The 27,112-nt window shown below is 52.6% G+C and overlaps 1 protein-coding gene across 1 annotated transcript; it reads right to left on the reverse strand.

The window, feature by feature from the left end:
* Window positions 1-1,053: 1,053 nt before the first annotated feature.
* LAPTM5 (lysosomal protein transmembrane 5) lies at window positions 1,054-27,112 on the reverse strand. Its single transcript, XM_010387013.2, has 8 exons — window positions 26,940-27,112; window positions 11,060-11,153; window positions 10,244-10,320; window positions 8,413-8,541; window positions 7,555-7,677; window positions 6,228-6,323; window positions 3,817-3,909; window positions 1,054-2,518 (listed from the first exon to the last, which is right to left on the reverse strand). Exons 1-8 carry the CDS (start codon window positions 27,024-27,026, stop codon window positions 2,429-2,431), a joined length of 789 nt encoding a protein of 262 aa, XP_010385315.1. The 5' UTR covers window positions 27,027-27,112; the 3' UTR covers window positions 1,054-2,428.

Below are 27,112 nucleotides of genomic sequence, written 5' to 3' on the forward strand. Positions count from 1 at the left end.
TGTGTGTAGGTGTGGGGGTGGGAGTGAGGGGGTGAGGGTGGGTGTGAGTGTGAGAGTATGGGTGTGTACGTTAGTGGGTGTGGTTGTGGGGGTGTGTGTGAGGGGTGTGTATGTAGGTGCAGGTGTGAGGGTGGGTGTGAGGGGTGTGTATGTAGGTGCAGGTGTGGGGGTGGGGGTGAGGGGTTGGGGGTGGGTGTGAGCGTGGGTATGTTGGGTGTGTATGTTGGGTGTGGTTGTGGGGAGTGTGTGTGAGGGGTGTGTATGTAGGTGTAGGTGTGGGGGTGGGGGTGAGGGGGTGAGGGTGGGTGTGAGTGTGGGTATGTTGGGTGTGTATGTTGGGTGTGGTTGTGGGGAGTGTGTGTGAGGGGTGTTTATGTAGGTGTAGGTGTGGGGGTGGGGGTGAGGGGGTGGGGATGGGTGTGAGTGTGGGTATGTTGGGTGTGTAAGTTGGTGGGTGTGATTGTGGGGGGTGTGTGAGTGTGAGGGGTGTGTGTATGGTTGTGTATGTAGGTGTAGGAGTGTGGGTGTGTGGGGGGTGGGGGGAGGGGATGGGTGTGGTTGTGTGTGGGGTTGCGGGTATGTTGGTGGGTGTGTATGTTGGTGAGTGTGGGTGTTGGGAGTGTGAGTGTAGGGGATTGGGGGTGAGGGTGTGGGGGTGGTGTGAATGTGGGTATGTTGGGTGTATATGTTGGTGGGTGTGGTTGTGGGGGGTGAGTGTGTGATGGGTGTCTATGTGGGTGTGTATGTAGGTGTAGGTGAGGTGGGGGTGATGGAGTGGGTGTTGGGGTTGTGAGTGTGGGGGTGTGGGGGTGTACTTTGGTGGGTGTGGTTGGGAGTGTGTGAGGGGTATGTATGTAGGTGTAGGTGTGGGGCTTAGGTGAGGGGTGGGTGTTGGTGTGAATGTGGGGGTGTGGGGGTGTACGTTGGTGGGTGTGGCTGTGGGGGGTGTGTATGTGGGTGTGGGGGCTGTGGGTGAGTCCTGGGGGTGCTGGAGGTAGAAGGCTGGTCTCCACCCTCCCTACACTGTATTTCCAGAAACACATCAGCCAGAGAGAAGCTTGTTGCTGCTTTATTGAAACTTCCTCCCTGTCGCACACAAAGCAATTACACAAGGCGGTACTGCCAGGAAGCTTTTGCAGAGCCTTCTCCCTCTGTACCCCCCGACAGTCCCCAGAGACCCTGCCTCTGTGGTCTCCACCTCTGGGTCCGCTCCCTGGAGGACCCCGACACACAGGGAAGCAGGCACAGGAGGGCTGTGGGGGCCAAACCTCCCTGGCTGCTACAACCACCATGACCCCAGTGGCAGGGTCTGTGCCCACAAGGGGGTTGCCTGCTTTGACTGAACTAACCGGCGGGTTTAGTCCAACAAACAGATGTGCCCAACTTCAGGGCTGAATTTTTGCTTGATCACAAGCCTCAGGCAGAACTGACTCACTTATGACTGAATCGACTGAATGGATGGCCAGCGACGGCCTGGCCGGGGAATGGACTGGCAGCTCGTCACTAAAATGACTGTGATTGAGCTGACTCCTTTCATGGAATCAACCACTATGCAGCCACACTGACCACAGAGCAACTGAATAGGTGAGCATTGGACTGTTGATGACAACTCTTCCGCAGAACAATTGTGTGTTTGAAGAGACTGTTTTATGATGAAATAACTGTTATTTCCTGGAGCTAATTATTGAATGACAGTCTGTCAACTGTTTAAATGAATCTCATTTGAATTAACAATTATACAGTCACTCAGAGGTCCCACATTCACCAGAGTTGGCATCCAGTTGATGGGTTCATTTGAATTAAATGGTTTGGAGGCTAACTTGGTTTTTTAAATTGAATTTCATCACTATTCTATGTATTCTATTTATCACTATTCTAAACGACTCATGGTTGGCTAACTGATTATCATTTAAGCAAGCTAGTTGAAGAAATTGATTACATATATATTTATATATGGGGTAGCTAATTGATGATTACTTGATTAAATTGCTATGTGAACTGACAACTATTTATAAATCAATGCAATAGACTGTTGTTTTGACCAAATTATTTTACTGAACTGACAAGTGGGTTTTTGATGTGTCAGTTGCTTGGCTGAACTGATCAAGTCGATAGTTGCTTAACAAACTCACCAACTTTAGAGTGACCGATGGTCTAAACAAGCGTCGGAGCTGATTGACATAAACCAAGCATTGTTGGGCTGAATTTTTGAGAGACCTGAGGAGTGATTCAGCCTAAAGCGTTGACCCAATTGTGAGCAGCTCACAGGCCCTGCAGGAGGAGCAGGCCAGCGAGGGAGACACAAGCAGATTGTCCTGCCAGGGAGGGGCGGGAGGGTCCACCCAGGCCGCAGGGGCCACCAAAGCAAAAAAGCAGATTATGAGGCCGTTCCACCCCTCCCAGCACTGGGGCTGGGGCCTGGCGAGGGTCACACTTCTGAGTATGGGGGTGGTGCTGGGTCGCCCTCTGGGGTCTTCGATGGCAAAGACAGGGCTTCCTCGTAGGACGGCAGGACCACCTGGGAGAGACACAGAGATGAGGGTTGAGTATGGTCAAAAACGACCTGCAATTCCAACCCGGGGTCATGGGACCCAAACCCCCACCTCTGGCAAAATGATGCTGGTGGTGGTGCTGCTGCTGCTGATGATGATGATGATGATAATGAATGGCAGGTCTTGGATGTTTGCTATGTGCTAGACACTGCCTGCATGAGATAGGTGCAGTTCCCAGACCTATAGTGGACATACTTGCCTTTGCCTATTCACCATCAAGTCCCCCTTATTTTGAAAACAGTGCACCATTTTCCTTGGGAAAACATTCTCCGTCCATATACCTCCAGAAGAACTGGTCCCATCCCTCAGATCCAGCAGGGTGGCTGGACTTGGCCACTCAAAGTAGAATTCCATCCCCCTGGCTATAGTCCTTGGTTTGGGGATAGGCACATGGCCCAAGTTGGTCCAATCAGACATACTCCTGGGACCTTCTTTTTCTGTTGGGATTACTGAGAGGGTGGGATATCGCCTAGGGGTTTTGGCAGTCATTTTGCCACTACAAGGGACGGGCTTCCTGAAAATGAAGCCAACATCAAGGAAAGTAGAGTCAAGAGATGGAGAGGATGAGATCATATCCTGATGTCATAATTCAGCCAGGCCCAAGCCAGACCTACATTTGGCTGCTAAGTTCTATGAGCTAGTAAATTCCTTAAGTCATATTGAGTTGGAGTTTTGCCACTTGCAACCAAAAGTGTCTTAACTAATACAATCTCCACCTTACCGGTGAGGAAAGTAAGTTACCAGGAATTTAAACCATCACTTTCCAATAAGCTACTTCTAAGCACACCCTATCCTCTCCTCCCAGAAAGCCTCCTTCTCCTTTCCCAGCTATCTCATATCCATTGTCCCTCCAAGACCAGCCAACTGTCACCTCCTCCAGGAAGCCTTCCCTGATACCCGAAAAGAGGCCAGGTCTTTCCTCTGTGCTTCCTGTCCCTGTGCTTCACACCAAGTTGTAATTGTATCTGTGTGTCTGAACTATGCACTCCTCTAAGGCAGAGGTGGCATCTTAGTTTTCTCTGCGCCCCCTGGAATCGATATGAGACTAGCAAAGAGTGAGAGGTAGTAAATACTGAATAAATGAATGAGTGAATGAGTGAGTGAATGAATCTTAGACTACCAGAACTGAAAGAGATCACATTTCTTCTGTTCCAACCCTCATCTTACAAGTAGAGAAACCAAGGTCCAGCGAGGGAAGGAGACTCGACCCAAATGGCACAGGCAGTGAATGGCAAGGCTGGCACCCACCTGCAGCCAAACTCACCTTCTGGAGCATCTTGGAGTTGCTCCTCTCCTCGATCGAGTTCAAGCACTTGATGAATCTGTAGCACCGCCACACACACTTGAACATGTAGACCTGGAAAAAGGCCCAGGTCAGGCTGTGCTTTGCTGAGCGTCCTTCTCACACTCCAGCAGGCCTAGGACGTATGCCAGGCAGGAGCCACCACTCTCTCCAGAAGCCAGCATCCAGCCGCTCCTGCTCAGACCTCTCATTCTGGGTGGGAGTTCCTCACCAGCCAGTCCAGAATATTCCAGGTCTGCCCTTTTCATTGTCCCATAGACACCACATAGCAAGGGGATTTTGGCGGCTTCTGGCCCTCCCTCCAATTTCCCCAGCAACAGTCCCACAGCTCCTGCTCGACTGCCCACACTGACCGGGAGCTCACTACCTCCCGAGACAGCCCTAGCCATCTGGAAACAGAGCTGATGGTGGGACACGTTTTCTTCAAAATTGCTTCTGATACGTTGTTTTCTAAAGCAGATTACAAAACAGCATGTGCAGTATTGGTCCATGTTTATAAAGGAGGAACAATTGGTACATATCCATCAGCTGATGCAAGTTGATGTAAGAATTGGGCAGAAGCTTTCCAGACAATCCCAAGGGGCGAGCTCAAGAAACAACAGAAAACCCCCAGGATGCCCCCTGAGTAGGAGGAGAGGGTCCTGTACTGGAAGGTCTTGTTTGATGGATTCCCTGACTGGGCACATAGGTGGGGCAAGGAGACATATGGAGGTACTGAGTGACAAAGAATGAGGCATGAAGGCCCAGGGAAAATCAAGTCAGTGGAGGGGGCCAGCAAGGCAGAATGGGGGTCAAAGAGGGAAGCCCCTCATTCTGGAAGATAAAAAACAGAAGGGGAGCTGGGGGACGGAGCTGTGTGGTGGGATCTGGGGAGGGGTCCTGCAGTAGAGAGGGCCATGGAAACCCCACACTGGCTTCCCCATGAAGCCTTCGGAGTGTTCTCACTGCACACTCACTAGTGCTTTTGTGCTAGGTCAGTCCTTGGAGAAGATGTTAAAAGGGGCAAGGTTCTGTTTCTAGGTTGGCATTAGGTGACAGCAGAGACTGCCCAGGGCCTCAGATAGAAGCAGGAGCTGGACTCCGCAGACGCCCACCCACCAGCACAGAAAGGCTGGGGGGAAATGCCCCAAGTTAGCAGTGATGTTCTCTGTGTGGGGTGGGGATGGGGGAGTGCTTGTCTTCTTTCTACTTATCTGTAGTTTTTTGGTTTTTGTTTGAGAGAGAGATTCTCACTCTGTCGCCCAGGCTGGAGTACAGTGGCACGATTATGGCCCACTGCAGCCTCAACTTCCCAGGCTCAAGCAATCCTTCTGCCTCAGCCTCCCTAGTAGCTGGGACTACAGGCACGTGCCACCACATCCAATTTTTCTTTTTTTTTTTTATGTTTTGTAGAGACAGAATCTTGCTATGTTGCCCAGGTTGGTTTTGAACTCCTGGCCTCAAGCAATCCTCCCAACTCGGCCTCCCAAAGCACTGGGATTACAGGTGTGAGCCATCACACCCAGCTCATCTGTAGTTTTTTAATTTCTACAATGACCTATGTTACTTTTATAATCAGAAAAGAACACTTTTTAAAAGCCCTTCCTTCTGTTCTGTGGTCATCAGCATCCCTGTGGCTTCAGGCCACAGGCCCCCATTGTGGCCTCTAGGATCCCACAAAATTCCCCACGAGAGTTCTTCAGGTGTTAAGAAACAGCAGTCGTGTCCCCCTTGAGTCCTCTATTTTCCAAGCTGAATAGCACTCAGGTCTTTGTTGGGTTTTGTGGGGGGTTTTTGACTTCCTAAGATGGTACGTTTTCCTGTCTCTTCACATTGTTGCACTGCTGTGAACACACTCTGGTGCTTCACCATCACTCAGACCTGGGACCTGAAACTGGACTCTACCCCTGGGCCTGACCACCCCAGAGAAGAATGAGACCATTCCCCTCCCTCCTTCTCATCACCAAACCTCTATTAACATGATCTCAGGCACATTTTGATGCCTAAATTACATAAAACTATAACATAGGCAAAGTAAGACTCATGCCCCTGAGGCCCAGAGAGAAGTGACTTGCTGAAGACCAAGCACACAGCTAGTGACAGTGGGGCTAGGATTCAAACGCAGGCCAGTCCAAATCTAATTCCGGACAGCTGGAATTAGACATCTGAACGCAGGTGGCCTTCATGGATTCACATCCCCTAAATGGGCTGTCTCGGAGGATCCCAAGTAAAGTAAAAGGAGCTGGCATGGGATAGCAAGAGAAAGGAGCTAAAAGCAGGAGAGGAGGCATGGAGGATATGTGTCCCTGCCTTCTAATAGCTTGGCATGGGCGGGCTTGGGCCCAGCACGCCTCACCACCCCTCCCAGAGCCGCAGGGCAGGGGTCCACTCACCTTGAAGATAAGGACGGTGATGAAGGCGATGGAAAAGATGATCATCATCTTGATGAACTGGTGATAAGGCATATCCTCCTGGCTGGGGAGGTAATTCTGCAACAGATTTGGGAGCCACATCAATGTCTCTGGCCATAAGGAATTCCAACAGCACCCACACATCCAGGAATAATGATCCCACTCTCCACACACACAGGAGCACAGTGTGGCACAGCCGTCACCTTGGTCGACTGCCACAGCAGCCTTGGGAAGCAGGTGCTACCCTCAGCCCCATCCCACTGACGGGCGAACCAAGAAAAGCCAAGTGGCTACTACCTCCAGATCCGCTTCCCAGGCTGGTGCACCCACCCATCTCCAGCTGGCAGGTGTCAGCTGCCCATGGGCCACACTTATGCCCTTCTCTAGAAGATCATTTTGGCTGCTAGGGACCACCTAATCCACTAGTACCTGGGAGGTTACATTCCCTCCTCTAGGGGCAGCTTGAAACCAATGACTGATGCGGAGGAACTCGCCCTAGGTGAGACTGCCTCTGTGGTCATTTGCAAATATTACCACACATTCTTTGAGACTCCTCCCTTCTAAAGGTAGTGTTTATTTCCTGTCCCCTTGAGTGTGGGCTGGACTTAGCAACTCACTTCTAACTAACAGAGTGTGGCAGAAGTGATGGAAGTCGTAAAAGACACTGCCTTTCCTCCTTGCTTATCTCTTACATCGCTCCTGCAGGGGAAGCCAGCAGCCATGTCAGGAGAGCACTCAAGCATCACTACTACAAGTCCACATGACGAGGAATTAGACAAAGAGCCCACACCCTGTGAGTGAGCCACCGGGAGTGCATCCTTCAGGTCCAATCAAGCCCTCAGTTGTCCACAGGCCCAGGGACCATCTTGGGTGCAGCCCACCAGAGTCCCTGAGTCAGAAGAACTCAGCTAAGCCACTCCCAAGCTCCTTATCCTCAGAAACTGTGTGCAATAATAAATGTTTATTGCTTTAAGCCATGGTGTTGAGAGATAATTCATTAGACAGCAATAAAAACGGATATTATGTCTGTGTTGCAATTCACACACCAAGGCCCTCTCTGGGATCATGCAGGGCTGCTCCTACAGCCACGTCTTTGCTTGGTTTCCTCCTTTTCTCGAACCTGCTTCCCTCACTCCTCACAAGTTTCTTCCTGAGAGGGCTCCCTCAATACATCACCAGCACAAGAATCTTCCTCCCAGGTTCCAGCTCCAGGGAACCCGGCCTAAACCACAGGCACAAAGAGACATGAAGTAACTTGCTCAAGGCCACACAGCCAGCAAATGGGCATGGACCCCTGCCCCAGACTCACCATGTGGTTCATGGACTTGAAGTTGAGATAGGTGGGCACTTCCACGTAGGAGCTGCAGAGGGTCAGGATGCTCAGGCAGAAGTCCAGTAGCTGCAGCGTCATCAGGGGGAACTTGGAGGGGCTCTGGGGAGGACAAATACAAGGAGGAGGAATAAGGAGCGGCAATTAAAGTCCCAGTTACTGAGCGGCACATAGTAGGCCCTCACTTGAGAAAGCATCTCAGCTACAGACATCATCGACTCTCATCCCCTGTGCACAGAGAGACGTGAACACACAAATGTTCATACCAAGAGCTGGTGGCAGACCCGGGACTAGAACCAGGGTCTCCAGACTCCCGGGCCAGGGCCCTTCCACGATGTAGTCCCTCAGTCTCTTCAAGGACAACAGTTGGAGAAAGTGAGAAAAGCAACTTTGGGGGACTGTGTCCTTGACTGGTAGCAGCCCTCAAGCCACTCCACAGTGGACACTCACTGGCATGAATCATCCTTCTCTTCCTTTCTTCAACTTGGAATAACACTGGGGGCTGGGGGCCTAAAAGCACACGTGCCCTTTCCTCAGGTGTCAGTTCACTCCTAGCGGCACTGACCAAGTGCTGACCATGGGCTGCATGCCCCAATGTGCGTGTTCCTCATTTAACCTTCATAAGGCAGGCTGGTGAGATGTGATTGCAGGTACATTCCACATAGGAAGAAACTTGGGGCAATGTGGAGGGACTCAGAGACTGGGTCAAGACCCCAGCCAGGAAGAGGGCTCCTACCCTCCCCAGCCTGAGCCCAGGGCCCTTGTCTGGCCCCCTCCCATATCCCATGCCAGGCCTGGGGTCTGCTGTCCGGTGAGAGGTGGGGGCTGGGTACTCACAGCACGGCTCCGGGAGGCCAACTTGAGGTAGGCGGGCAGTTCAATGTAGGAGCCCAGCAGGGTGAGCAGGCACAGGAGATAGTCCATGATTTGCAGGGACAGGAAGGGCAGCAGGTACTTCTCCCGGTTCTGAAAGGTAGGCCCAACACCATCAAGTGTCCCCTGCATGCAGCCAACACTCCCCCACCCAGCCTGATATCCTCATGCATCCCCTTCCCACCCTCTCCCAAATCTTCCCTGCCCTCTTCAGTTGAGGTCACCTTCCTCTGAGTGACACTCTGGGGACAGGGAGTGGATAAGACCCAGGCCCTGGATGAAAGGAGTCTTGGTGTCCCAGGAGACATAAGGGAACTATCCCCATCTATCAGGGCTCAAAGAGCAGGATTTGACTCAATTTGCTCACAAGAACCCAGCAAGGAAGGGCTTTGTGCACTTTTTACAGAGGAGAGGGGATCAGAGAGGACTTGCTAGAGTTGGGGACACCAGGGCTAGATCGGGGAAGGAGAGTAGGAGCAAGCAGGAGGGAGGGGTGGGGCACTGGAGGCAGAAGGACCGACATGAGCGAAGGCCCAGAGGCAGCAGAGAGCCCCAGCCCCCCACGCCCCCATCTCCCCCACCACCACCCCACATACAGTTGGACCTCCCTCCGCGGGCCACTCCCAGGGATCCAAAGTCACAGTAAGAGGCCCTGCCAGGAAGAGGCTGAAATCCCTCTCCTTCAATTGAAAGCAAGTGATCACCGTGACCAGTATTCATTCACATGTTCTCACAGCTGGGGACAAAATCACGGAAACAGAGGTTTCCTGGTGTCTCATGTGGTCATTTAAAATCACTCAGGAGGCAACCAGAACAACCTTGACTGATCTCAGAGTCTTCAGGGACCACTTGCTCCATTTCTCCACTTCCCTAGCTGAACCATTTGAGCTTCTGCACAAGCACCCAGAGCCACCCTGCACAATGCAAACGGCCTCCCCGGGGAGCATGGGTTCCAAGACACAGTGGGTGTTAGCAAGGGAAGTGGGTGTTGGCATTTTAGGCAGGTTGGATGCATTCCAAACCAGCACCAAATCATCACCCCACTCCTCTGGCCCTGCAAGTGCCAGGCCCCTGTCTGCACAGGAAGGACCCTCTTTCTGGATCCTACTCTCATGGCCATGTGATGAGGCCCTGGCTTCCTGCCTTTCTGGGGACCAAGGGACAGCGGCTTCCTCTTCTGCAGGGGGTTGAGCTGCAGCCCATCTCAGTTCTCCCACCAGATTTGCCTTGGGCCTAGGAGCCCCTCGTTGTCACACTAGACTGTCCCTGTCTCTCTGAGGGCCCATCTTCCCCAGTTAGATTATGAGCTCTCTGGGGGCCTTCCAGGGCATAGGTCCCCCTCAGGGTGCTGGCACCTGTCACTGCATGGATAGAGCTGCATGCATCCTACTTTCCTCCTGCTTCGGCTCCTCTCATCCATTACAAAATCCAGTGCTTTCTCCCCTCCCTCACCCCCAGAAAAAACACTTCCTCTTTTCACTCTCCAAATTCCCTGCTTCCACCTGCCATTTAAAAGGAAGTGAGTCATCAGCTAATTCTCACCAAAGTGTCGGTGACCAGCATAGCCCACCATGCCCGGCCCTGTGGAGGCTCATGTTACCAGGGAACCAAGGTCACCAGCCCAGAGAATCTCAGGGAGAAACATGGTTCTCCAAAAGGTAAGTGTGAAGATCTCCAGCATGTAGGTAGGACCTCCGAACACACCCGCCTCCCACCCTCTCAGCACCCCGCACTGCCCATCAGTGGGTGTGAATAACAGGAAGGGGTGGGGGCAGCGGGGCTCCTGAGCCCTCACCTTGACCACACCGATCAGCAGGCTCAGGCTGATGACGAAGAGCATGGCGATGAGCATGAAGCTGGAGATCAGGTCGGCTGAAAGGCAAGGAGAGCAGTGAGGCGCTCAGGGGTACCCCCGGCACCCCAGCCAGGCTCCCAGGAAGACACTTGAGGAACCACTGGTTTGGGGACATGAGGGTGCACAGGAAAGCCCAGGCCCTGCCCTCACACAGTCCTCAGTCTGGTGTAGATACAAAGACAAAAGCAGAACATCCCGCGTAGCACAAGAGGATGCGACAGAGGGTGTTGGGCTGGAGGTGCGGGCTGGGGTCCACTTCAGCCAGGGTGAGGCTGAGGAAGGCATCCCTGGGGAGTGGCCTGAGAGCAATGAGGAGTTGGCCTGAGACAGGGACAAGGTTGCTGAGGTCAGTGTGGCTGAAGCAAGGTGTGGGGCGAAGAATCACAGAGAGATGCTGTCAGAGAAGTGGGCAGCGGCTGGATCCCAAGGTGAGGAGTTTCCATGTTATTCTAGTGTGATGAGCAGCCACTGACAGCTTTAAGCAGAAGAGTGAGGCTGTCACCTTTACCAGCTGGTGGGGGTTTGCAAAGTGCCATTCCATCTGCTCTCACCACCTGCATATGTGGGTGGGGTCAGGTGGAACATCCCCATTTGCAGATGAAACAGCCGAGGCCCCAAGAAAGGAAGACACTTGCCAGAGGTCATCCATCGTCCATGGAGAGGTGACAGAGCCTCCAACCCCAGCCTGGCTATCCCTGGCCAGGGCCCTCCCTGTCCTCCTCCCCCCGCCACTCCACCGGCGTCCCCTGGACCTACCGATCCTGAGGTAGCCCATCTTCGAGAGCTTGCAGGATGCCTTGCCATGGGCCACCTCTACGGAGTGCTCGATGAACAACAAGACGCTCATGATCTGGAGGCAAAGCAAAGCTTCAGTCAGCTGAGCCTGCATCACGACCCCCTGACCAGCTCTTCCCACCTTTGTGGTGTACAGCAGGGAAGCCAGTAGTGAGGATCCTGGAGTGGATGGCATGCTAGGTCAGTAGGGCATCCCAGACAAAAGAGTGGCCTTTACATAGAGAGCCCATGCTCAGAATCCTGGGTCTTCCTCTCTCCAGCTGTGTGACCCTGGGCAAGCTACTTGACTTCTATATGCCTTGGTTTGCCCATCTGCAAGATGGGGATAATACTAGTAACTTCCTTAGGAGGCTACCGTGAGGAGTAAATATGACTATCCCAGGAGAGCCCTTAGGTCCGGCTCTCAGTAAGAGTGGTAACTGTTACTACTGAAGGTCAGGCTTAAAGGGGTGGGGTAGGGGGTAGAAGCTGAAGGCCCCTCCGCTGCACCCCCTTCTGTAACAACAGGCTCTGGGGATCAGAGAGCATCATAGAGCTTCAGGTTCCCGGAATCATCAACACAGGCCCGGGAGGGCCCTGGAGAGCATCTAACCCTCAATCCCTGTCTCCCATGGCCCCTCAGGGAATAATAACATCTTCCTCATAGGATTGTGGTGGAGCCAGATGGGATAATTCACTTAAAGTACCTGGCAGATAGTAAGCACTCAATCTGTGCTATTATTACTACTGTTATCCCCACTCGACTGTAGGTTCCAAGCAGGGAAAGCCTGTGTGTCTCTTTGTTCATTCCCCTACCTGTTGTATTTGTTGAATGAATGAATGAATGAATGAATGAATGAATGAACAAATGAACCCCACACTCTCAGAGGACCGTTGCTAAGAATGATGGGGAAGGCGCGAATCTGATAGGCCAGAGTGTTGGGGTGGACCTAGAAACCACTGAAATTCAGCCACAAAACTGCAGTTTGAAAGAACCTTGGCGATCACCTTGTCCACGCCTCCCACCAACCAGTGCAGGAATCCGGTGCCACGCAGCCTCTACTGAAGTGCTTCCAGCCATGGGGAACTCACAACCTTATGTGTGTCCATGTCCTTGCAGCAAGCCCTCCACCCTTGCCCTGCGACACACATGCAGTTCTCCAGGTACCCTCTGCCCATATAAAGAACAAGAAGACTGTCCCCTCCCTTCTAGTGGGTACCCTATCTCTATTGATATGGCCCTAAGTTTACATTGGCTTTCTAGGCAGCCCTGCACTGGTAACTTATGCTCAGCTGACAGGCAACCAGCTACCCACCATCTGTTTCCCCCTTGCTGATTGTGTGGGTTTGTTTTTTTTTTTTTTAGCTCAGACACAGGTCTCAACTTGTCTTCCTGCCACATTACATCCTGTTTAGGGGCGTGGAAAGCGACTGAACAGAAGAGTGATGAAGAGCTGGGCTCCAGATCAAGAGGGATTTGAATCCAGATCACTGTGTGACCTTGGGCAAGTCTCTTAACCTCTCTGAGTTGCCTCATCTGGAAAATTGCAATCACTGGATTCAGTGAGGATTAAATTGCATTATATTTACAAAACACTGAGCTCAGAGACTGGCAGGGGGTGCCCAGCAAACAGAATCTGCTTTTGGCTGGGACAAGCTTACGTGGTTGGGCAGTAGTACCAGGAGCATGGTGCATGCTCTAACTGCCCCCTCTACCTGCTGGAGAGTGAGCTGGAAAGGCTTTGTCTCATCATGAAAGTCGAGAGCACCCTGAGCAGAAGGCAGGTGTGGTGAGGGCTGTGGCTAACACTCAGAGGAAACAGCCCTGAAAGAAAAACTCCTTCCTCAGTCCCCAAAGGCCAAGCCGCAGCCCCTCTCCTCTCAGTTTCACCTTGAACGAGAGAAAGAGAAAGGGAGGCAGATGACAACTCCGTCCAGCACAGAACGGGGTGTCCTGTGAAGTGGTGAGCTCCCTGTTCCTGGGAGTATGTAAGCAGATCACAGATGAGTCACAGCTGGGCTTAGAGAAGGACCATGAGCATCAACCAGCTGTGAAACGAGAAGACTTTCAAAGTCTCGAGATTCCAGGAGTATCTGAGATCTGGAACGAAGCCTAGAATCAGATCATCTCAACCTCTCCTTGCTAGAAGGAGCCTACATCTACTTGTTTTATAAGCTCCCTCTGCTTGTTTTATAAACTCAGAGAGATTAGGTGGCTTGCCCAAAGACACACAGCAAGTTGAGGGGGGAGCCCAAGTCTCCCAGTGCTATTCTGATGCCTTCCCATTCCCCTGACCCCCAAAATGCCTCAGACCCCTGCTAGCCTGAACCCCGGGGAGGACTTAGATATTTTGATCATGCACCTATGTCAGTAAAACCTTTTGAACACACGCCTCTATTTTCCTTTCTTTCTAAATTACAGGAATGTGTTACTGTCCTAGTTTATCATGAACATCATAAAACAGCTACTAAAAAATTTCCAGAAATTAAAAAATTGTATGATTGAAAAATTTAGAATTTTGCTATTGTCATCCTGAGGCCATGAGGTCACCCTGAACATTACCCGACTTTAGAGACCTCTACTAATCCTCAACTCCCCTCTCAACTCCTCTGTTCTCCTCCAAGCATCCCTCACTGCCCTGCAACCCCTCCAACCACCCCAGGGGAAGAAGGGGACATCTGTATAGCCTAACTCCATGCCACGTGATCTTCCCTCTACTCAGCAAAGGGACTATTCTTAATACTTTCACTCCCATTTCACAGATGAAGAAAGTGCAGCTTAGGGAGGTCCAGGGCCTTGCCCAAGGTCTCCCAGCTGGTCATAAGTAGGGCTAAGGTTCAATTCTTGGCCAATTCCCTCCACTGCCCAGCATCTCCCAGCCACCCAGCTCTGCCTGAGGCCTGACCCTTCCCTCAGTGCCTCAGTGGAGGCAGAGAGGTGCCCCCATCCCCTCTCCCTCTGCAGTCCCCCCTCCCTCCCCTCAGCCTGAGCACCAGACACCAGAGGTATTTCTACTTTTGTGAAAACCACCTGCACTTAAAACCCAGCTCACTCTCCCCCTATTTCACCTTCTCAACAACCCTGAGGCAGGGGACAGGGGAGGACTTTGTCCCCATTGCCCGGTGGCCCACGAGGCTCATAGAGAGCAGGGACCGGCCCATGGTCACAGAGCGAGGCAACCTCAGAGCCTGACTCAGACTCTGCGGGGCCCCGACCTTCCACGAAGATGCCAGTCCTTGACCCAGGAGAAAGGAAGGAAGCTCAGCTCCAGGCACCCATGCTGCTCTCTAGGACATAGAATGGAGAGGAACTCATATTTATTCAGCAGCTACTGTGTGCTCAGACCTGCACACACAGGCTTGCACTGCAATCTCCCAAAACTTTACAAAAGAGGCAACATTTTCCTGTTTTACAGATGAGGAAATGGAGGCTGAGACAGAACTCACATGTCCTGTGTCACGTGGCCCAGCTGGGGTGTGAACCCTGTTGCCTCTCTCCTGGGGTCCGGGGCTTCCCACAAGGCTGGGCTGGCTCCCCTGGGATTCCAGAATCTCTCCAGCCATCTGCCCACTCTTCCCTGGCAGCCAAGCCCCAGCCCCTCAGAGCTCAGGAGACCAGAGCCGAGGAGCAGGAGGCCTCCTCCACTGCCTCACTGCTGTGTGGCCCTGGTCAGGTTCTGGCTTCTCCCTGGCCTCAGTTTTCGCCTTTGGTCAATGAGAAGAGACCCTCATTTTCCCCTGGGGCCATTGGGATGACAGACCGCAGGAGGGTCAGTGGGGTGGAGCTCCTACACACTGCAGGACATCTCACCCAGGCTGCCCACAGTCCTCCACCCCCAGCCACCCCAGGGCCAGCACCCTACCCCTCAGAAGGCCCTCACTGCCCCACCCATGTCCCTAACCAACAGCTATTGGTAATTCCTGGAAAGTACCTGGATGACCTACAGAGTATGCAGAGAGCCAAAATTTCCAAGCTGGCCGGGCGCGGTGGCTCAAGCCTGTAACCCCAGCACTTTGGGAGGCTGAGACGGGCGGATCATGAGGTCAGGAGATTGAGACCATCCTGGCTAACATGGTGAAACCCCGTCTCTACTAAAAAATACAAAATACCAGCCGGGCGAGGTGGCTGGCGCCTGTAGTCCCACCACAGGCTGAGGCAGGAGAATGGCGTAAACCCGGGAGGCGGAGCTTGCAGTGAGCTGAGATCCGGCCACTGCACTCCAGCCTGGGTGACAGAGCGAGACTCCATCTCAAAAAAAAAAAAAAATTTTCCAAGCCCCCAGCCCTTGCTTTCCCTTCATGCCCCTGGTTTCCACCTGGACACAGCACTGCCTTCTCCCTAAGCTCTGAGAGCCCAGCTGGGCTGTGACCTTGGAACCCAAGCCTTCCCACGACAGGCACAAGGCTTCTCTCCTCCAACAATGCCCAGGCAGACAGCATGCCCTCACCCACCTGTTCCCCTATTACAGCATCTTTTAACCCACTGTCCCTTCATTCTATGCTGGTGAGATCATGAAGATAAGAGCTGGGGTGCTGGAGTCAGACGGCCCCAGGCCCCAGCTGAGCTCTGTACCCTTGAGCCAGCCACTAACCTCTCTGGGCCTCGGCTCCTCATCTGAGGAATGGGGTTAATCACTGACCTGCCTCACAGGATTGCTGAGGTCAAATGGCATCATGCGGTGCACAGAGCCGGGCACACAGCAGGTGCACCACAAGCAAGCACAGTTGGGTGGTGGTTTTTGGTACCTCTGGGCATGTTTACCTCTCAGTAAACACCCTCTGAGCACCCACCACCTCCAACTCTGTCTAGACAAGCCACTGACTGTGACGTGCCGGTGTCTCAGTCTCCAGGGAACTCAATGCGTGAATGGTGTGCTGAGTCATGACAAAGGACACGCATGGGGCTTGGGGTCCTTGATGAGGGATAATGCATTGCTATCTAAAAAACTTAAGGGGAGTTTCACCAACAGGAAACCCACGAGCATGGTTTTGAAGGATAAGTAGGAGTTTTCCAACACAGAAGAGAAGAAAGCATTCCAAAAGAGGGGATGTCATGTGCAAGGCTACAGGCCTTGGCAGTGCAGGTGTGTTTCAGCCTCTCCAGGGAAACTCAGAAGGTGCGGGAGTGTCTCTTCCCTGAGAGGAGGATGTTACCAGTGGGGAAGTATGGCCCAGAGAGAGACAGCGACCAGCCCAAGGTCACACACCAAAACTGTTGCAGGGTCAAAATCAGCTCTGTCCTCCCGCCTCCAAGCCGGGCTCAGGCTGCGGTCCCAGCCATGCTCAGCCGCCCTTCCCACCCCCACTCTCCTTTCCCGCTTTTCGCCTCTTCCTTCTGCCCCTCTTTGGTTTCAGTTCTTATTCCCGTCTGCATGCAGCACTTCTTTCTTAATGACAAACACAGCTTCCCCAAGCTGGCCGGTGGGGAAGTGGCCAGGGGGCAGGGGGGTTTGTTTCTTTTTCTGGTGGCTCTGAGGAGCAAGCAACAGGTTGAGCTAAAAGAATGGGGGCAGGGGCTGGAGGAGGGAAATCAGGGAAGGTGGGGACAATGGGGTCAGTACCGAACATGGCTGGGCAATAAGGATGGCGGTGCCAGAGGGGATGCCGTGTAAACAGTGCACCAGATGTCACCCGGGAGGCACTGGCCATGGTGACCATGTGAGACAGGGAGTGGCTATTGGGATGTTGTTGGAGTTGGCATGGTGATGACAGTGATGATCAGAGATGCTGCTGGTGATGCTGGTGACAGTGATGGAGGTGACGGCAGTGGGGACATTAGGATAGGATGGTGATAAGGAAGATCATGTGCTTGGTGGTGATGACACCAGAACCCCCAATTCTGGGGTTCAAAGACCAGTCCCTTCTGCAGGAGAACAAGCCCACTCTCTCTCACACTCTCTGATGCCCAGGACCCACCATCTCAGAAGCAGGCAGGCAGAGACCCACCCTCTGAGATTTTCAGGGAGGTAAAGGTTACAGGGAAAGAACCCAGCCTTCAGTGAGCACCCATCGTGCCAGCCGGAGTGTGGACACTTTCCTGTCCGTTTACTTCATTGGCTCCTCCTACCAAATGTGCGAGCCCAGGACAGAGGCTGCACAAGAAGACACGCCCGGGCTTGTCCTCAACCCTTCCCAACAGACAATGCAGTTTGCCAAATGGGTCCCAAGTTCCACAGCCTTCCCTTGCCCCTCCTGCTCAGGGCTGCTCCACCCTGACCCTGTGTCCTATGGCCTCACACTTCTGCCATCATCATTATCATTATGGCCCCTCCCTGAAGCTCAGTCCCCTCAACCTCACCTGCCCACCCTGATTTCCCCAGGTTGTCTGGGAGGAGGATGTCAGAAGGGAGTCAGATGTGTCACTGTCAAGAGGAAGCTCCCCTCCCCCACCCTGTGCTTCTGGTCAGAGCTTATGGGGGGCTCAGTAAGGGCCAGCCCCCCAAGAGCTCTATCTCCCCAACCACCTCTCCAGCCAGCCCAGATACCACTAGACGCCCCCATTCCTGGGGCCATGCACTCCGCAGCAGCCCTGCCTGGTTGCCTACAGCTCCCCAGAGCCTTGCTTCTCTCTCTTCTTCACTCTTCTGCAGTCCTCGTCCTCCCTCCCACCTCCACCTCATCCCCTCCTCCCTCCACTGGGCTCTGGGGCTCACAGACCTCAGTGAGAACCCCAGTGCAGTCGCCGATCCCCTGTGGGATCCTGGCCTGGCCACGCTACTTCATCTGTAACATTTCCTCAGCTGTAGAAGGGAGAGAAGAATCCATGCACCTCCCGGAGTGGGTGTGAAAAGTAAATCACTGAAGACAGTGATTCAGAAACATCAGCAGAGCTGCAGAGGTGGCTGTGTGTGGACACCCAGCACGGAGCCTGGTGGCCGTGGCTGCCTTATTTGTAACAGCCCCAAGCTGGAATCAATCCAAATGTTCTTTTGCAGGAAAACAGGCAAACGCATTGTGGTAGATTTATACAATGGAGTATACACAGCAATGGAAAAAATGAGTTAGCTACCCGCAACCACACAGATGACACTCCCAAACATAGCGCTGGGAGAAAGAAGTGCTCGCAAAAGAACACGCGCTACAGAATTTCATTTCTGCGTAGTTCTACAGATGTATGTGATATAGAACTACATAGATGGGTAGAAGTCAGTGGGGGTGGGGCAGTGGCGAGGAGGGGGCTCTAGGGGCCTCTGGGTGCTGGTCCTGTCTGATTTCTTAGTTTGGGTGGAGGTCACATGGATGTGTTCACCTTGTAGAAGCTCACCAAGATGTGCACTTATGATAACTGTGCTTTTCTATTGGTAAATTACACATCAAGAAAAGGTTTGCAAAAATAAAATAAAATAACAGAGATTGGCTGACACCTACTGTGCCAGGTTCCACAGGATCATGAAGATGAATCAGGCTGGGTCAAGACCCAAATGAGCATCCAGGCCAGAGGGTACGACTCCCAGGGACCCAGCACACAGGGCTCTGGGTCAACACCCAAAGCTCAGGGTCCAACGGTGGGGGTCAAGGAGGGCTTCTCAGAGGAGGTGAATATTGAAGAAGATTCCCCCAAAGAGCAATGGAAAAAGTGTTCCAGGCAGAGGAAAGGGCATGGGCAGAGGCCAGTGTGTGTGAGTTGCATTCAGGAAGCCGCAAAACGTTCCTCTTAGTGAACTGTGATTTGGCGTCATCCATGTGCTGAATACGCAGCAGGCCTCAGTAAATGGCAGCAGTTGGCTGGGAGAACACACGGATCCACTGGTTTGGCAAGGGTGGGGCCTCTGGGGTTAGAGAGAAAGGGGAAAGAGCATGCAGGAGACGTGATGGCTCATGCAAAAGCCTAGCGAACCTAGACTCAGATGGCTCAGAGGGCACTGGAGGAGGCTGTCACAGGCAGCACAGGAAGTGCTGTGACTGGGCTAACTTTGCCCCAAAAACAAACAGTGCCAGTGAATCCCAGCAGCAGCGGTATGCTGGCTGGTGGTAGCTTATCAAATCTCCCTTTAGGAGCAGCCAGTTGGGGGCTCAGAGTTGGCCTCCAGGTATGACACAAGGCCCTGTCATCCTCCACTTCCTAGATATCTGGGGAAGCCCCCTCCACTCCCCCAACGATTCTCTCAAACCATCACTTCTCCCTTTATCTTCAGAACAAAGACCCACAACAGTGATAATAAGTATTGATACTAAGTATTGATACTATTATTGTGCATTTATTAGATGCCAGGTTCTCTTCTGAACATACACAGTCGGCCCTCTGTATCACGGGCTCTGCATCTGAGTATTTTCAATTTGCAATCCAAGACGCGGAACCTGCGGGTAGGGAGGGCCGACCAACCACACGCTCTCTCATGTCATCCTTGCGCCAGTCTTGAGAGACAGGTTCTAACATGAGTCTCACGTTTTTCTGATTTTGCAGGTAGAATTGAAATCAGCTGTTTACACATGGGCTCTGTGCTTCTCAGAACAAGGCTCTGGGGATGGCAGAACTGACCCTCCCACCCAATCCCATGGCTGCCAGGAAGCCTGCCCTCCCTGCCTCCGCCTGGAGCAGACACTTGGACTCAGATTCTTTATCTAACACAGGCTTCAGAGCCACTTGCCCTCCTGAGCCTCAGTTTCCTCATCTGTAAAATGGCGGCCCCAGTGGCAGCTGCCATTTGTCCAGTGCCACAAATGGGAGTTACTGATCCCCATTTGACTGGGGAGGAAATTGAGGCTGGGGGAGGAGTGCCTTGTCCCAAGCAGCCCCTGCGCAGGGCTGAGGCGGTGCAGCTCATGGCTCTGCTTCCTGCCTCATTAGGGGGTGCTTTGCGCTACTTCCCCTGGCAGGGTGGGGTCCCCTGGGAGACCAACGCTCGCCTCACAGTGAGCTCAGAGTGAAGTCCTGGTTTCAGGCTGGTGCTCTAGGCTCAAAATAAAAGCCTCATTTCCTGGAGGCCTCGGGGCCAGGTTGGAAACAGAGAAGTTTCGGCCAGGCCAGGCTAGGCCCTTCAGCCACTCACTCGATGGGATGGGCCATGGGGCCCTCCTGCTTTTAGAAGCTGGGGTTCACACCCCTGAGGTGAGGAGAACAACTCAGTTCTGACACTGAGGAGGGGCTACAACTCCCACCCTGCCTCCACCGGCCTCCTCACCCCTCCATAAAGGGCACAGAGCTGCAGTGGCAGAGAACGCAGCCTCTCTGTCCAGCCCAGGGGCATTGGGCGTAAAGGTGGCAAGTTCTAACAGATTCTCACCCAGGGTTTTCCCCACCTGGCAGTTTGGACCCATTTTTCAACCCCAAACAGATGAACTTTCAAGAGGGGAGTGGGGCCAGTCACAATGGCCCACGCCTGTAATCTCAGCACTTTGGGAGGCTGAGGCGGGTGGATCACTTGAGGTCAGAAGTTTGAGACCAGCCTGGCCAACATGGTGAAACCCCGTCTCTCCTAACAATACAAAACTTAGCCAGGCGTGGTGGCACACACCTGTGATTCCAGCTACTTGGGAGGCTGAGGCACAAGAATCACTTGAACCCGGGAGGCAGAGGTTGCAGTGAGCCAAGATCACGCCACTGCACTCCAGTCTGTATGACAGAGTGAGATTCAGTCTCAAAAAAAAGTGGGGGGCCTTGTGTTCTTCTTCCATAGCCCACTTCAGGCACTCGCCTGCTAGCTCCGACCCGGCTTCGCTAGGGCCTCCTCCAAATGATCACTTTTGAGGCAGGGACCACTGGCCCCATTTACAGATAAGGAAGGCAAGGCTCAGATAACAAAGGTGCCTGCCTGCTCAAGTCACATTGCCGGTGAGTAATGGAGACGGGCCTGTGTTCCTTTCAATCACAAATCACTGTCCCCGAAGTGGAGCAGAGAAAAGAGCCCCAGGAGTTCTAAGGAGGTCAAATCAGGAGAGCTTCCTGGAGGAGGAAGCTTCCTGTGAACTGGACCATAAAGAAGAAATGAATGGTGGGAGGCTGGATGAGGGCAGGGCCTCCCAGACAGACACACCACCCCAGCCATGGGCCGGGGAAGGAACTCATTTGCCCACTTTCTGGATCATTCCACACACCTGTGTGCCAGCAGTGGGGCCTGAAGGAAGCTCCTGCCCCACCTCTCCATGTGTCCTGGAGCAAGTAAGGGGCCCTGCTGGACCTGTTTTCCCATCTGCAAAATGAGCTGACAGACCGAGCAGAGATCCATCCTCTTAGCTCTGAAGCTTGTAAAAGCAAAGGACTCGGGCAGGTCCCACCCCTGGGGACCTCTCCACCCTGCTCCCCCACACACCTCGTGGCCACCCCTCCTAACCCAGTTTGACAAACCTCCTAGGTCTCTGAAGCACCGCAGGGTCCTTGACCTTCAAACCTGTGTTCATGTTACTCTCCCCGCCCAGCATGGCCTCTTCTCCAAGGTGCCCAAGCAAAGCCCCACTCATCCTTAGGACTCAGACGTCCTCCAAGAAACTATCCCAGAATCCCAACCTCCAGCCCTGCATCTGTGCCCCCATCATAGCCAGCAATGTCATCTGTTGTCCTTATCACAGTTTTTCCTTGGCAGACTGGCCCCTCTAGGGCAGAGGCCACGAATGAGTCAGGGCTGTATCCCAGCCTGGGACTGGGCACAGAAAGACATGGGGGGACTTACCTGCACAAGGTCAGGGCAATAGCGACTCCTTCTTCAAATACTATGATTTGAATGCTTTACATTTTTGTTTGTTTGTTTGTTTGTTTGTTTGTTTGTTTGTTTGTTTGTTTTGTGGAGATGGAGTCTCACTCTCTCGCCCAGGCTGGAGTGCAGTGGCGTGATCTTGGCTCACTGCAAGCTCTGTCTTCCGGGTTCACACCATTCTCCTGCCTCAGCCTCCCTAGTAGCTGGGGCTACAGGCGCCACCACCATGCCTGGCTAATTTTTTTGTATTTTTAGTAGAGACAGGATTTCACTGTGTTAGCCAGGATGGTCTCTATCTCCTCACCTCATGATTCACCCGCCTCGGCCTCCCAGAGTGCTGGGATTAAAGGCATGAGCCACTATGGCCAGCCCTTTTTTTTTTTTTTTTAAACAGAGTCTTACTCTGTCAGGCTAGAGTGCAGTGGTGCGATCTCGGCTCACTGCAACCTCCGCCTCCCAGGTTCAAGCAATTCTCCTGCTTCAGCCTCCCGAGTAGCTTGGATTACAGGCTCCCGCCATCATGCATAGCTAATATTTGTATTTTTAGTAAAGACGGGGTTTTGTGCTGACGTCAAGTGATCCACCCACCTCAACTTCCCAAAATGCTGGGATTACAGGTATGAGCCACCACACCCAGCCTTATTTATTTATTTTTTTTTAATTTTTCCCGATTTAAAAGTAGTATACTTGAGCCACAAAGTAAAGTAGCATTGGGTTATAACCCAAAGCATACAGTAAAGATCCCTGGGTCCCTGTGATACAAATACATCATTTATTTATATAATAAACTAGGAGTACAGACAAATCTCCTTGAGAAATTCTAAGTAATTTATGTAGCTACTCTGCCCTCAAGGAGGTGGGGCGGAACTCCCCATTCATCAAACTTGGGCTGCATGGAACAGCACAGTGACTCCCTTCTAAAACATACAGCATGGAAAGGAGAGAAAAAAGAGTAACTTTACAAGGGAGCAACCTCAGCCGGGGGCTCAACGTCACCAGCAACAGTGGTGAGTCAAGTTGGCAGAACCTTTTCTTAGTATGATGTTCTGAGACTGGCATGTCACCTCCGTGGTCTTCCTCCCAAAAGCACATTCCCAGTCTAATCATGAGAAAATCACCAGAGACCCCAGCTGAAGAACATTTGACAAAATGCCTGACAAATACTCCTCAAACTGTCAAGGTTTTCAAAAACAAGAAAAATCTGAGAAACCATCATACCAAGAGAAACCTAAGGAAGCATGAAGACTAAATGGAACGTGGCATCCTGGATGCAACCTTGGAACAGAAAAAGGATGTAAGAGGAAAGCTGGGGAAATAGGGGTAAAGCGTGGATTTTAGTTAATAACAGCCCACGAATATTCATTCACCCATTGCAACAAACACACCACACTAACTGTGCTCTATCGCTAATATTGAGATGTTAGCAATAGCGGAACTAGGCACAGGGGACGCATGAACTATCTGTACTGTGTTTGCAATTTTTTCATAAATCTAAAACCGTTCTGAGTACGTGCTCATTGTACCAAATATGGAAAATACAGAAAAGTAGAAAAAATAGAGCTTCCACCATCCTAGAACCCAGACACATTTCCTCCTCGCCCTGTTTTGACGTATCCTGTTTCGATACTGTTGAAATCATAGCAGGTGTTAAGTTTTTTTAACCTAGACAATGCATTTCTAAGAGTGGAATTCGGGGCACCCTGGAGAAGAGGGGTCAGGAAAGGAAGAGATTTCTGGGCAAATGTGTCTTCTGGGGGTGCCCACTTTCTCCCACTGACTTAGGACATGCTTCAGGTTGACAAAAAGCCAGGACCCAAGAGATCCATTTAAGAAATTTATCTAGGCTGGGCTCAGTGGCTCATGCCTGCTATCCCAGAGTGTTGGGAGGCTAAGGCAGGAAAATCACTTGAGGCCAAGAGTTTGAGACCAGCCTGGGCAACACAGTGGGACACTGTATCTACAAATAGATATATAGTAAAAATTAGCTGGGCGTGGTGGCATGCACCTGTGATCCTAGCTACTCAGGAAACTGAAGCGGGAAGATCACTTGAATCCAGGAGTTCAAGGCTGCGGGGAGCTGTGATGGCACCACTGCATTCCAGCCTGGGTGACAGAGCAAGACCCCATCTCTTAAAAACAAAAACAAAACAAAACAAAACAAACAACAAAAGATGGGCAAGTTACTGAACTTTGGAAAAAAGAATAAATTTTAAAAAGAAAAAAAGAAAGAAAGTTTGCTGGCTTCCCAAAGTGTGCAAGTTTGGGTGACCCAGAGAATCCTCTACACAAACCCAGTGACATCCTGAGGAAGACGCTCGAACCCAAAGCTGCGGACCAGGTTTCCCTCATGTAATAATGCCTTCATGACTCAATAGAGCATGGCACTGTCTCAGGATGGCAAGGGCCCAATTTAGCCCTCCCCAGAGGGGCCAAGTCCACAAATAGCTCGTGATGTGCAGAGTCGTCACCCATGGCTGGGTCCAGATGACAGCCAGCATGGGCTATTGACACATCTGGACCACAGCTTCTCTTTTTCCATTCAGATGCTCAAGGTCCTATCAGCACACCTGCTAGCCTACAGGAAAGCCCCCAGGCCCTGCCCTTTCTGGGAAGGAGAGAAGACTCTTTCGGGGTGCAGGAAGATAACCCCCCACCGGAGTCAACTGAGGACCACAGCCTGGAGACAACCTGGGCCGAGCGCACAGCTTCCAGGACACCCCTCTGTTCTTATGCCTGCTCCTGCTCTAGAACATCTCATCACTCATAGGCATTGGTTCTCAACTGGGAGACACTGGGCCCCATAACTAGAGACACTTTTGGTTATCACAAGAGGCAGGGTAGAGAGAGGGGCAGCGCTACTGGTAGGTAGTGGGTAGAGATCAAGGATGCTGCTGAACTTCCTCTAACGCACAATTCACTCCCCCATGACAAAGAACTATCCAGCCCAAAATATCAATGGTACACTGCAGGGAGGATCCAAAGTCTTAGCTTGTCACTCAAAACCTTTATCACCTCCTCCCCAAACTCCAGGTTGGTCTCTATTGTGTCCCTGTAGAAGCCAAACATATACGCCATTGCTCACCCGTTTCTCCTCCCCTTCCATACTGCCCACAACCAAACTCTCCCTCTTGCCACTGGCACCACCTCCAAGAAGTCTTCCATGATTGCTTGGGCCCACACATTCTTCAGCTCTGTGAGCAGGGACCGTATATCACATCACCATTTACAGGTGAGGACATCAGATGGCATGATCAACAAGAAACCTTAACAGCCCCACAGTCCCGGGTTTGCAGGGCAGCCTCTGGGCCCACACAGCCTGCAAATGGATTCGACTTGGCTGGCACAGAGATTTTTTTTCTACCGTGCACCAATCACTAGCATTGAAACATCAGAAGATGTGATACAAAAGCCTGCTCCCTATTCTCCAAACATCAGAAGGGTGGCCACCAGGGCCCACAATCCTTTGTGGCAACAACCAGCAAAAACAGAGAGCAGCTTCAGGGTGGGACAAGCAAGGGCTCCCCAGGTCACCGCAGGCCCATCTGCCCCCTGCTGTCACTCACATGGCCTGCCCAGACCCTGGAGGCATCAGATTTGGAGACCTCTGAGCCAGTCAACATCACCTTACCCTTGACTTTATCAAAGGGAAACTGAGGCCCAGAGAGAGCCCACACAGCCAGTTAGTGGCAGGGCTGGGGTGAGGACCCAGGGACTTGCTACCTGTGAGATGCCCCTGCATGCCACACTGTCCTTCCAAGAATGCTACATAGTCTCAGAGCTTGAAGGCCTAAAAGACAGGGTACAGGGACACCCAAAGAGTGATATGCTTCTCTCAGCTCTTGCATTGGCAGGAGCTGGGCAGGACAACCTCTGAGTTCCTGCTCCCAAAATTAGAGTCCTTGAATCTGACAGCTTGACTCCAAGGATGCTGATAGCAGGTGCCATGTCTGATGCACAACGAATGATAAAGCACTCACCTGTGCATCAGGCACGGTTCTGCAAGCTTTGTATATATCAACTCCCTGAGCCTCACAACAAACCCTATCAGATGGGTATGATAACTCACATCCTCATTTTTTAAATAAGGAAACTGAGGCTCAGAGAGGTTAAGTAAATCACCCAAGGCTGCACAGCTGGGAAGCAGGGAAGCCAGAAATTGCATGCAGAAGTCCGCATCCAGAGGCCGTGCGCTAACCACTGAACAGCATCACCCCCCTGAAGGCTGGGCTCTTGCCACAGCTCTGCCTGCCCTGCCTGTGACAGGAAGCAGATACAGGCAGGTCTGAGTGTGCAGCAGCCCACTGCAGCATGTGGATCTAGGCTAATTTTGAGGAAGCCCTTCCAGACTCATGAGAAAACTGTTAACCAACCACAGGCCCTGAGTCACCCCAGGAGGAAGTCGCCTGGGTCTAGGGGAGATGGGTGTGGCCAGGAGTTTGGGGGTGAGGTGGGTCTAGGCAGGACAGTACAAGGACCCTGACCCTCAGCCACCCCAGGCAGAGGGGGAGCCTTGGCCCCCGGGCACTGTGACTTGCCCAAGATCACACTGTGAGTTACCAGGAAAGGAGGAACCAGGGACAGCCGTGACTTCACAAGTTGCCCAACAGGAGCTTGGGCCGCGCAAGTTACCCTAATTATTAGCACAGGTCGCAAGTTCTCTTTGGTAGGCAGAAGGCCGTGGTTTGACTGAGCTGGAAGCTAAGAGGACTCGGCCCATCCCTTCCCACTGGAAGCACAAACGGGTGATGCCCACTTCTTGTCCCCTTGAGTGGTCCAGGCTCCATTCAGGCCCCAGGGGAAGAATCGGGGCTGTGTCTGTGGCCGACCTCACATCCTGGTCAAACAATCCCAGCCCACGTTCCTTCCAAGATCCCTGACTTCCAAAGCACTTTCACATCTGCTATTGGCTTTGCACACAAATAACCTTCCGGCTGCTGCTGTGCCCCATCTCACAGAGGCAGAAACAGAGCCAGCCTCCGAGTGAACGTCAGTTACATTTGCCTGGAAAGTGGATTCCTGCTCCCCTACTCCTCACTCCTGCGGGTCCCCCCAGCCATTTGGCAGAGGAGGAAACTGAGGCCCAGAGCAGGACAGGGATTTGCCCAGGGTCCCCCTGAGAGGTGGAGAGCAGGAGCTCTTTCATTTGCAGGGCTCCGTAGATGAGGGGTCACCGCAGACATGCACACTCCCGCAAGCACGCACACACGCACACCCAGGGCCCCCACACTCACCACATGGTAGATGGCCAGGGCAGTGGTGGCGATGCGGACATTGAAGCAGCAGCAGGTCTGGCGGACGGTGGACAAGCGGGGATCCATGGTGCTGCTGTCCCCTCCTCTGAGGCACTGAAGGGGAAAGAGCCTGGTGCCTGGAGCAGGGCAGAAAAGGGGAAGCTGCTGGCTGC

The sequence above is a fragment of the Rhinopithecus roxellana genome, chromosome 12 (genome assembly GCF_007565055.1).
Source record: "Rhinopithecus roxellana isolate Shanxi Qingling chromosome 12, ASM756505v1, whole genome shotgun sequence".
NCBI lineage: Eukaryota > Metazoa > Chordata > Mammalia > Primates > Cercopithecidae > Rhinopithecus > Rhinopithecus roxellana.

What these genes read in the sequence shown, in the direction of transcription:
- LAPTM5 (XM_010387013.2), bottom strand. Translation starts at nt 27,026, where the DNA reads ATGGATCCCCGCTTGTCCACCGTCCGCCAGACCTGCTGCTGCTTCAAT. An exon ending in CCCTGGCCATCTACCATGTG is followed by an intron (nt 11,154 to 26,939) that starts GTGAGTGTGGGG and finishes CTTTGCCTCCAG; the next exon opens with ATCATGAGCGTCTTGTTGTT. An exon ending in TGGCCTCCCGGAGCCGTGCT is followed by an intron (nt 7,678 to 8,412) that starts GTGAGTACCCAG and finishes TGTCCTCCCCAG; the next exon opens with AGCCCCTCCAAGTTCCCCCT.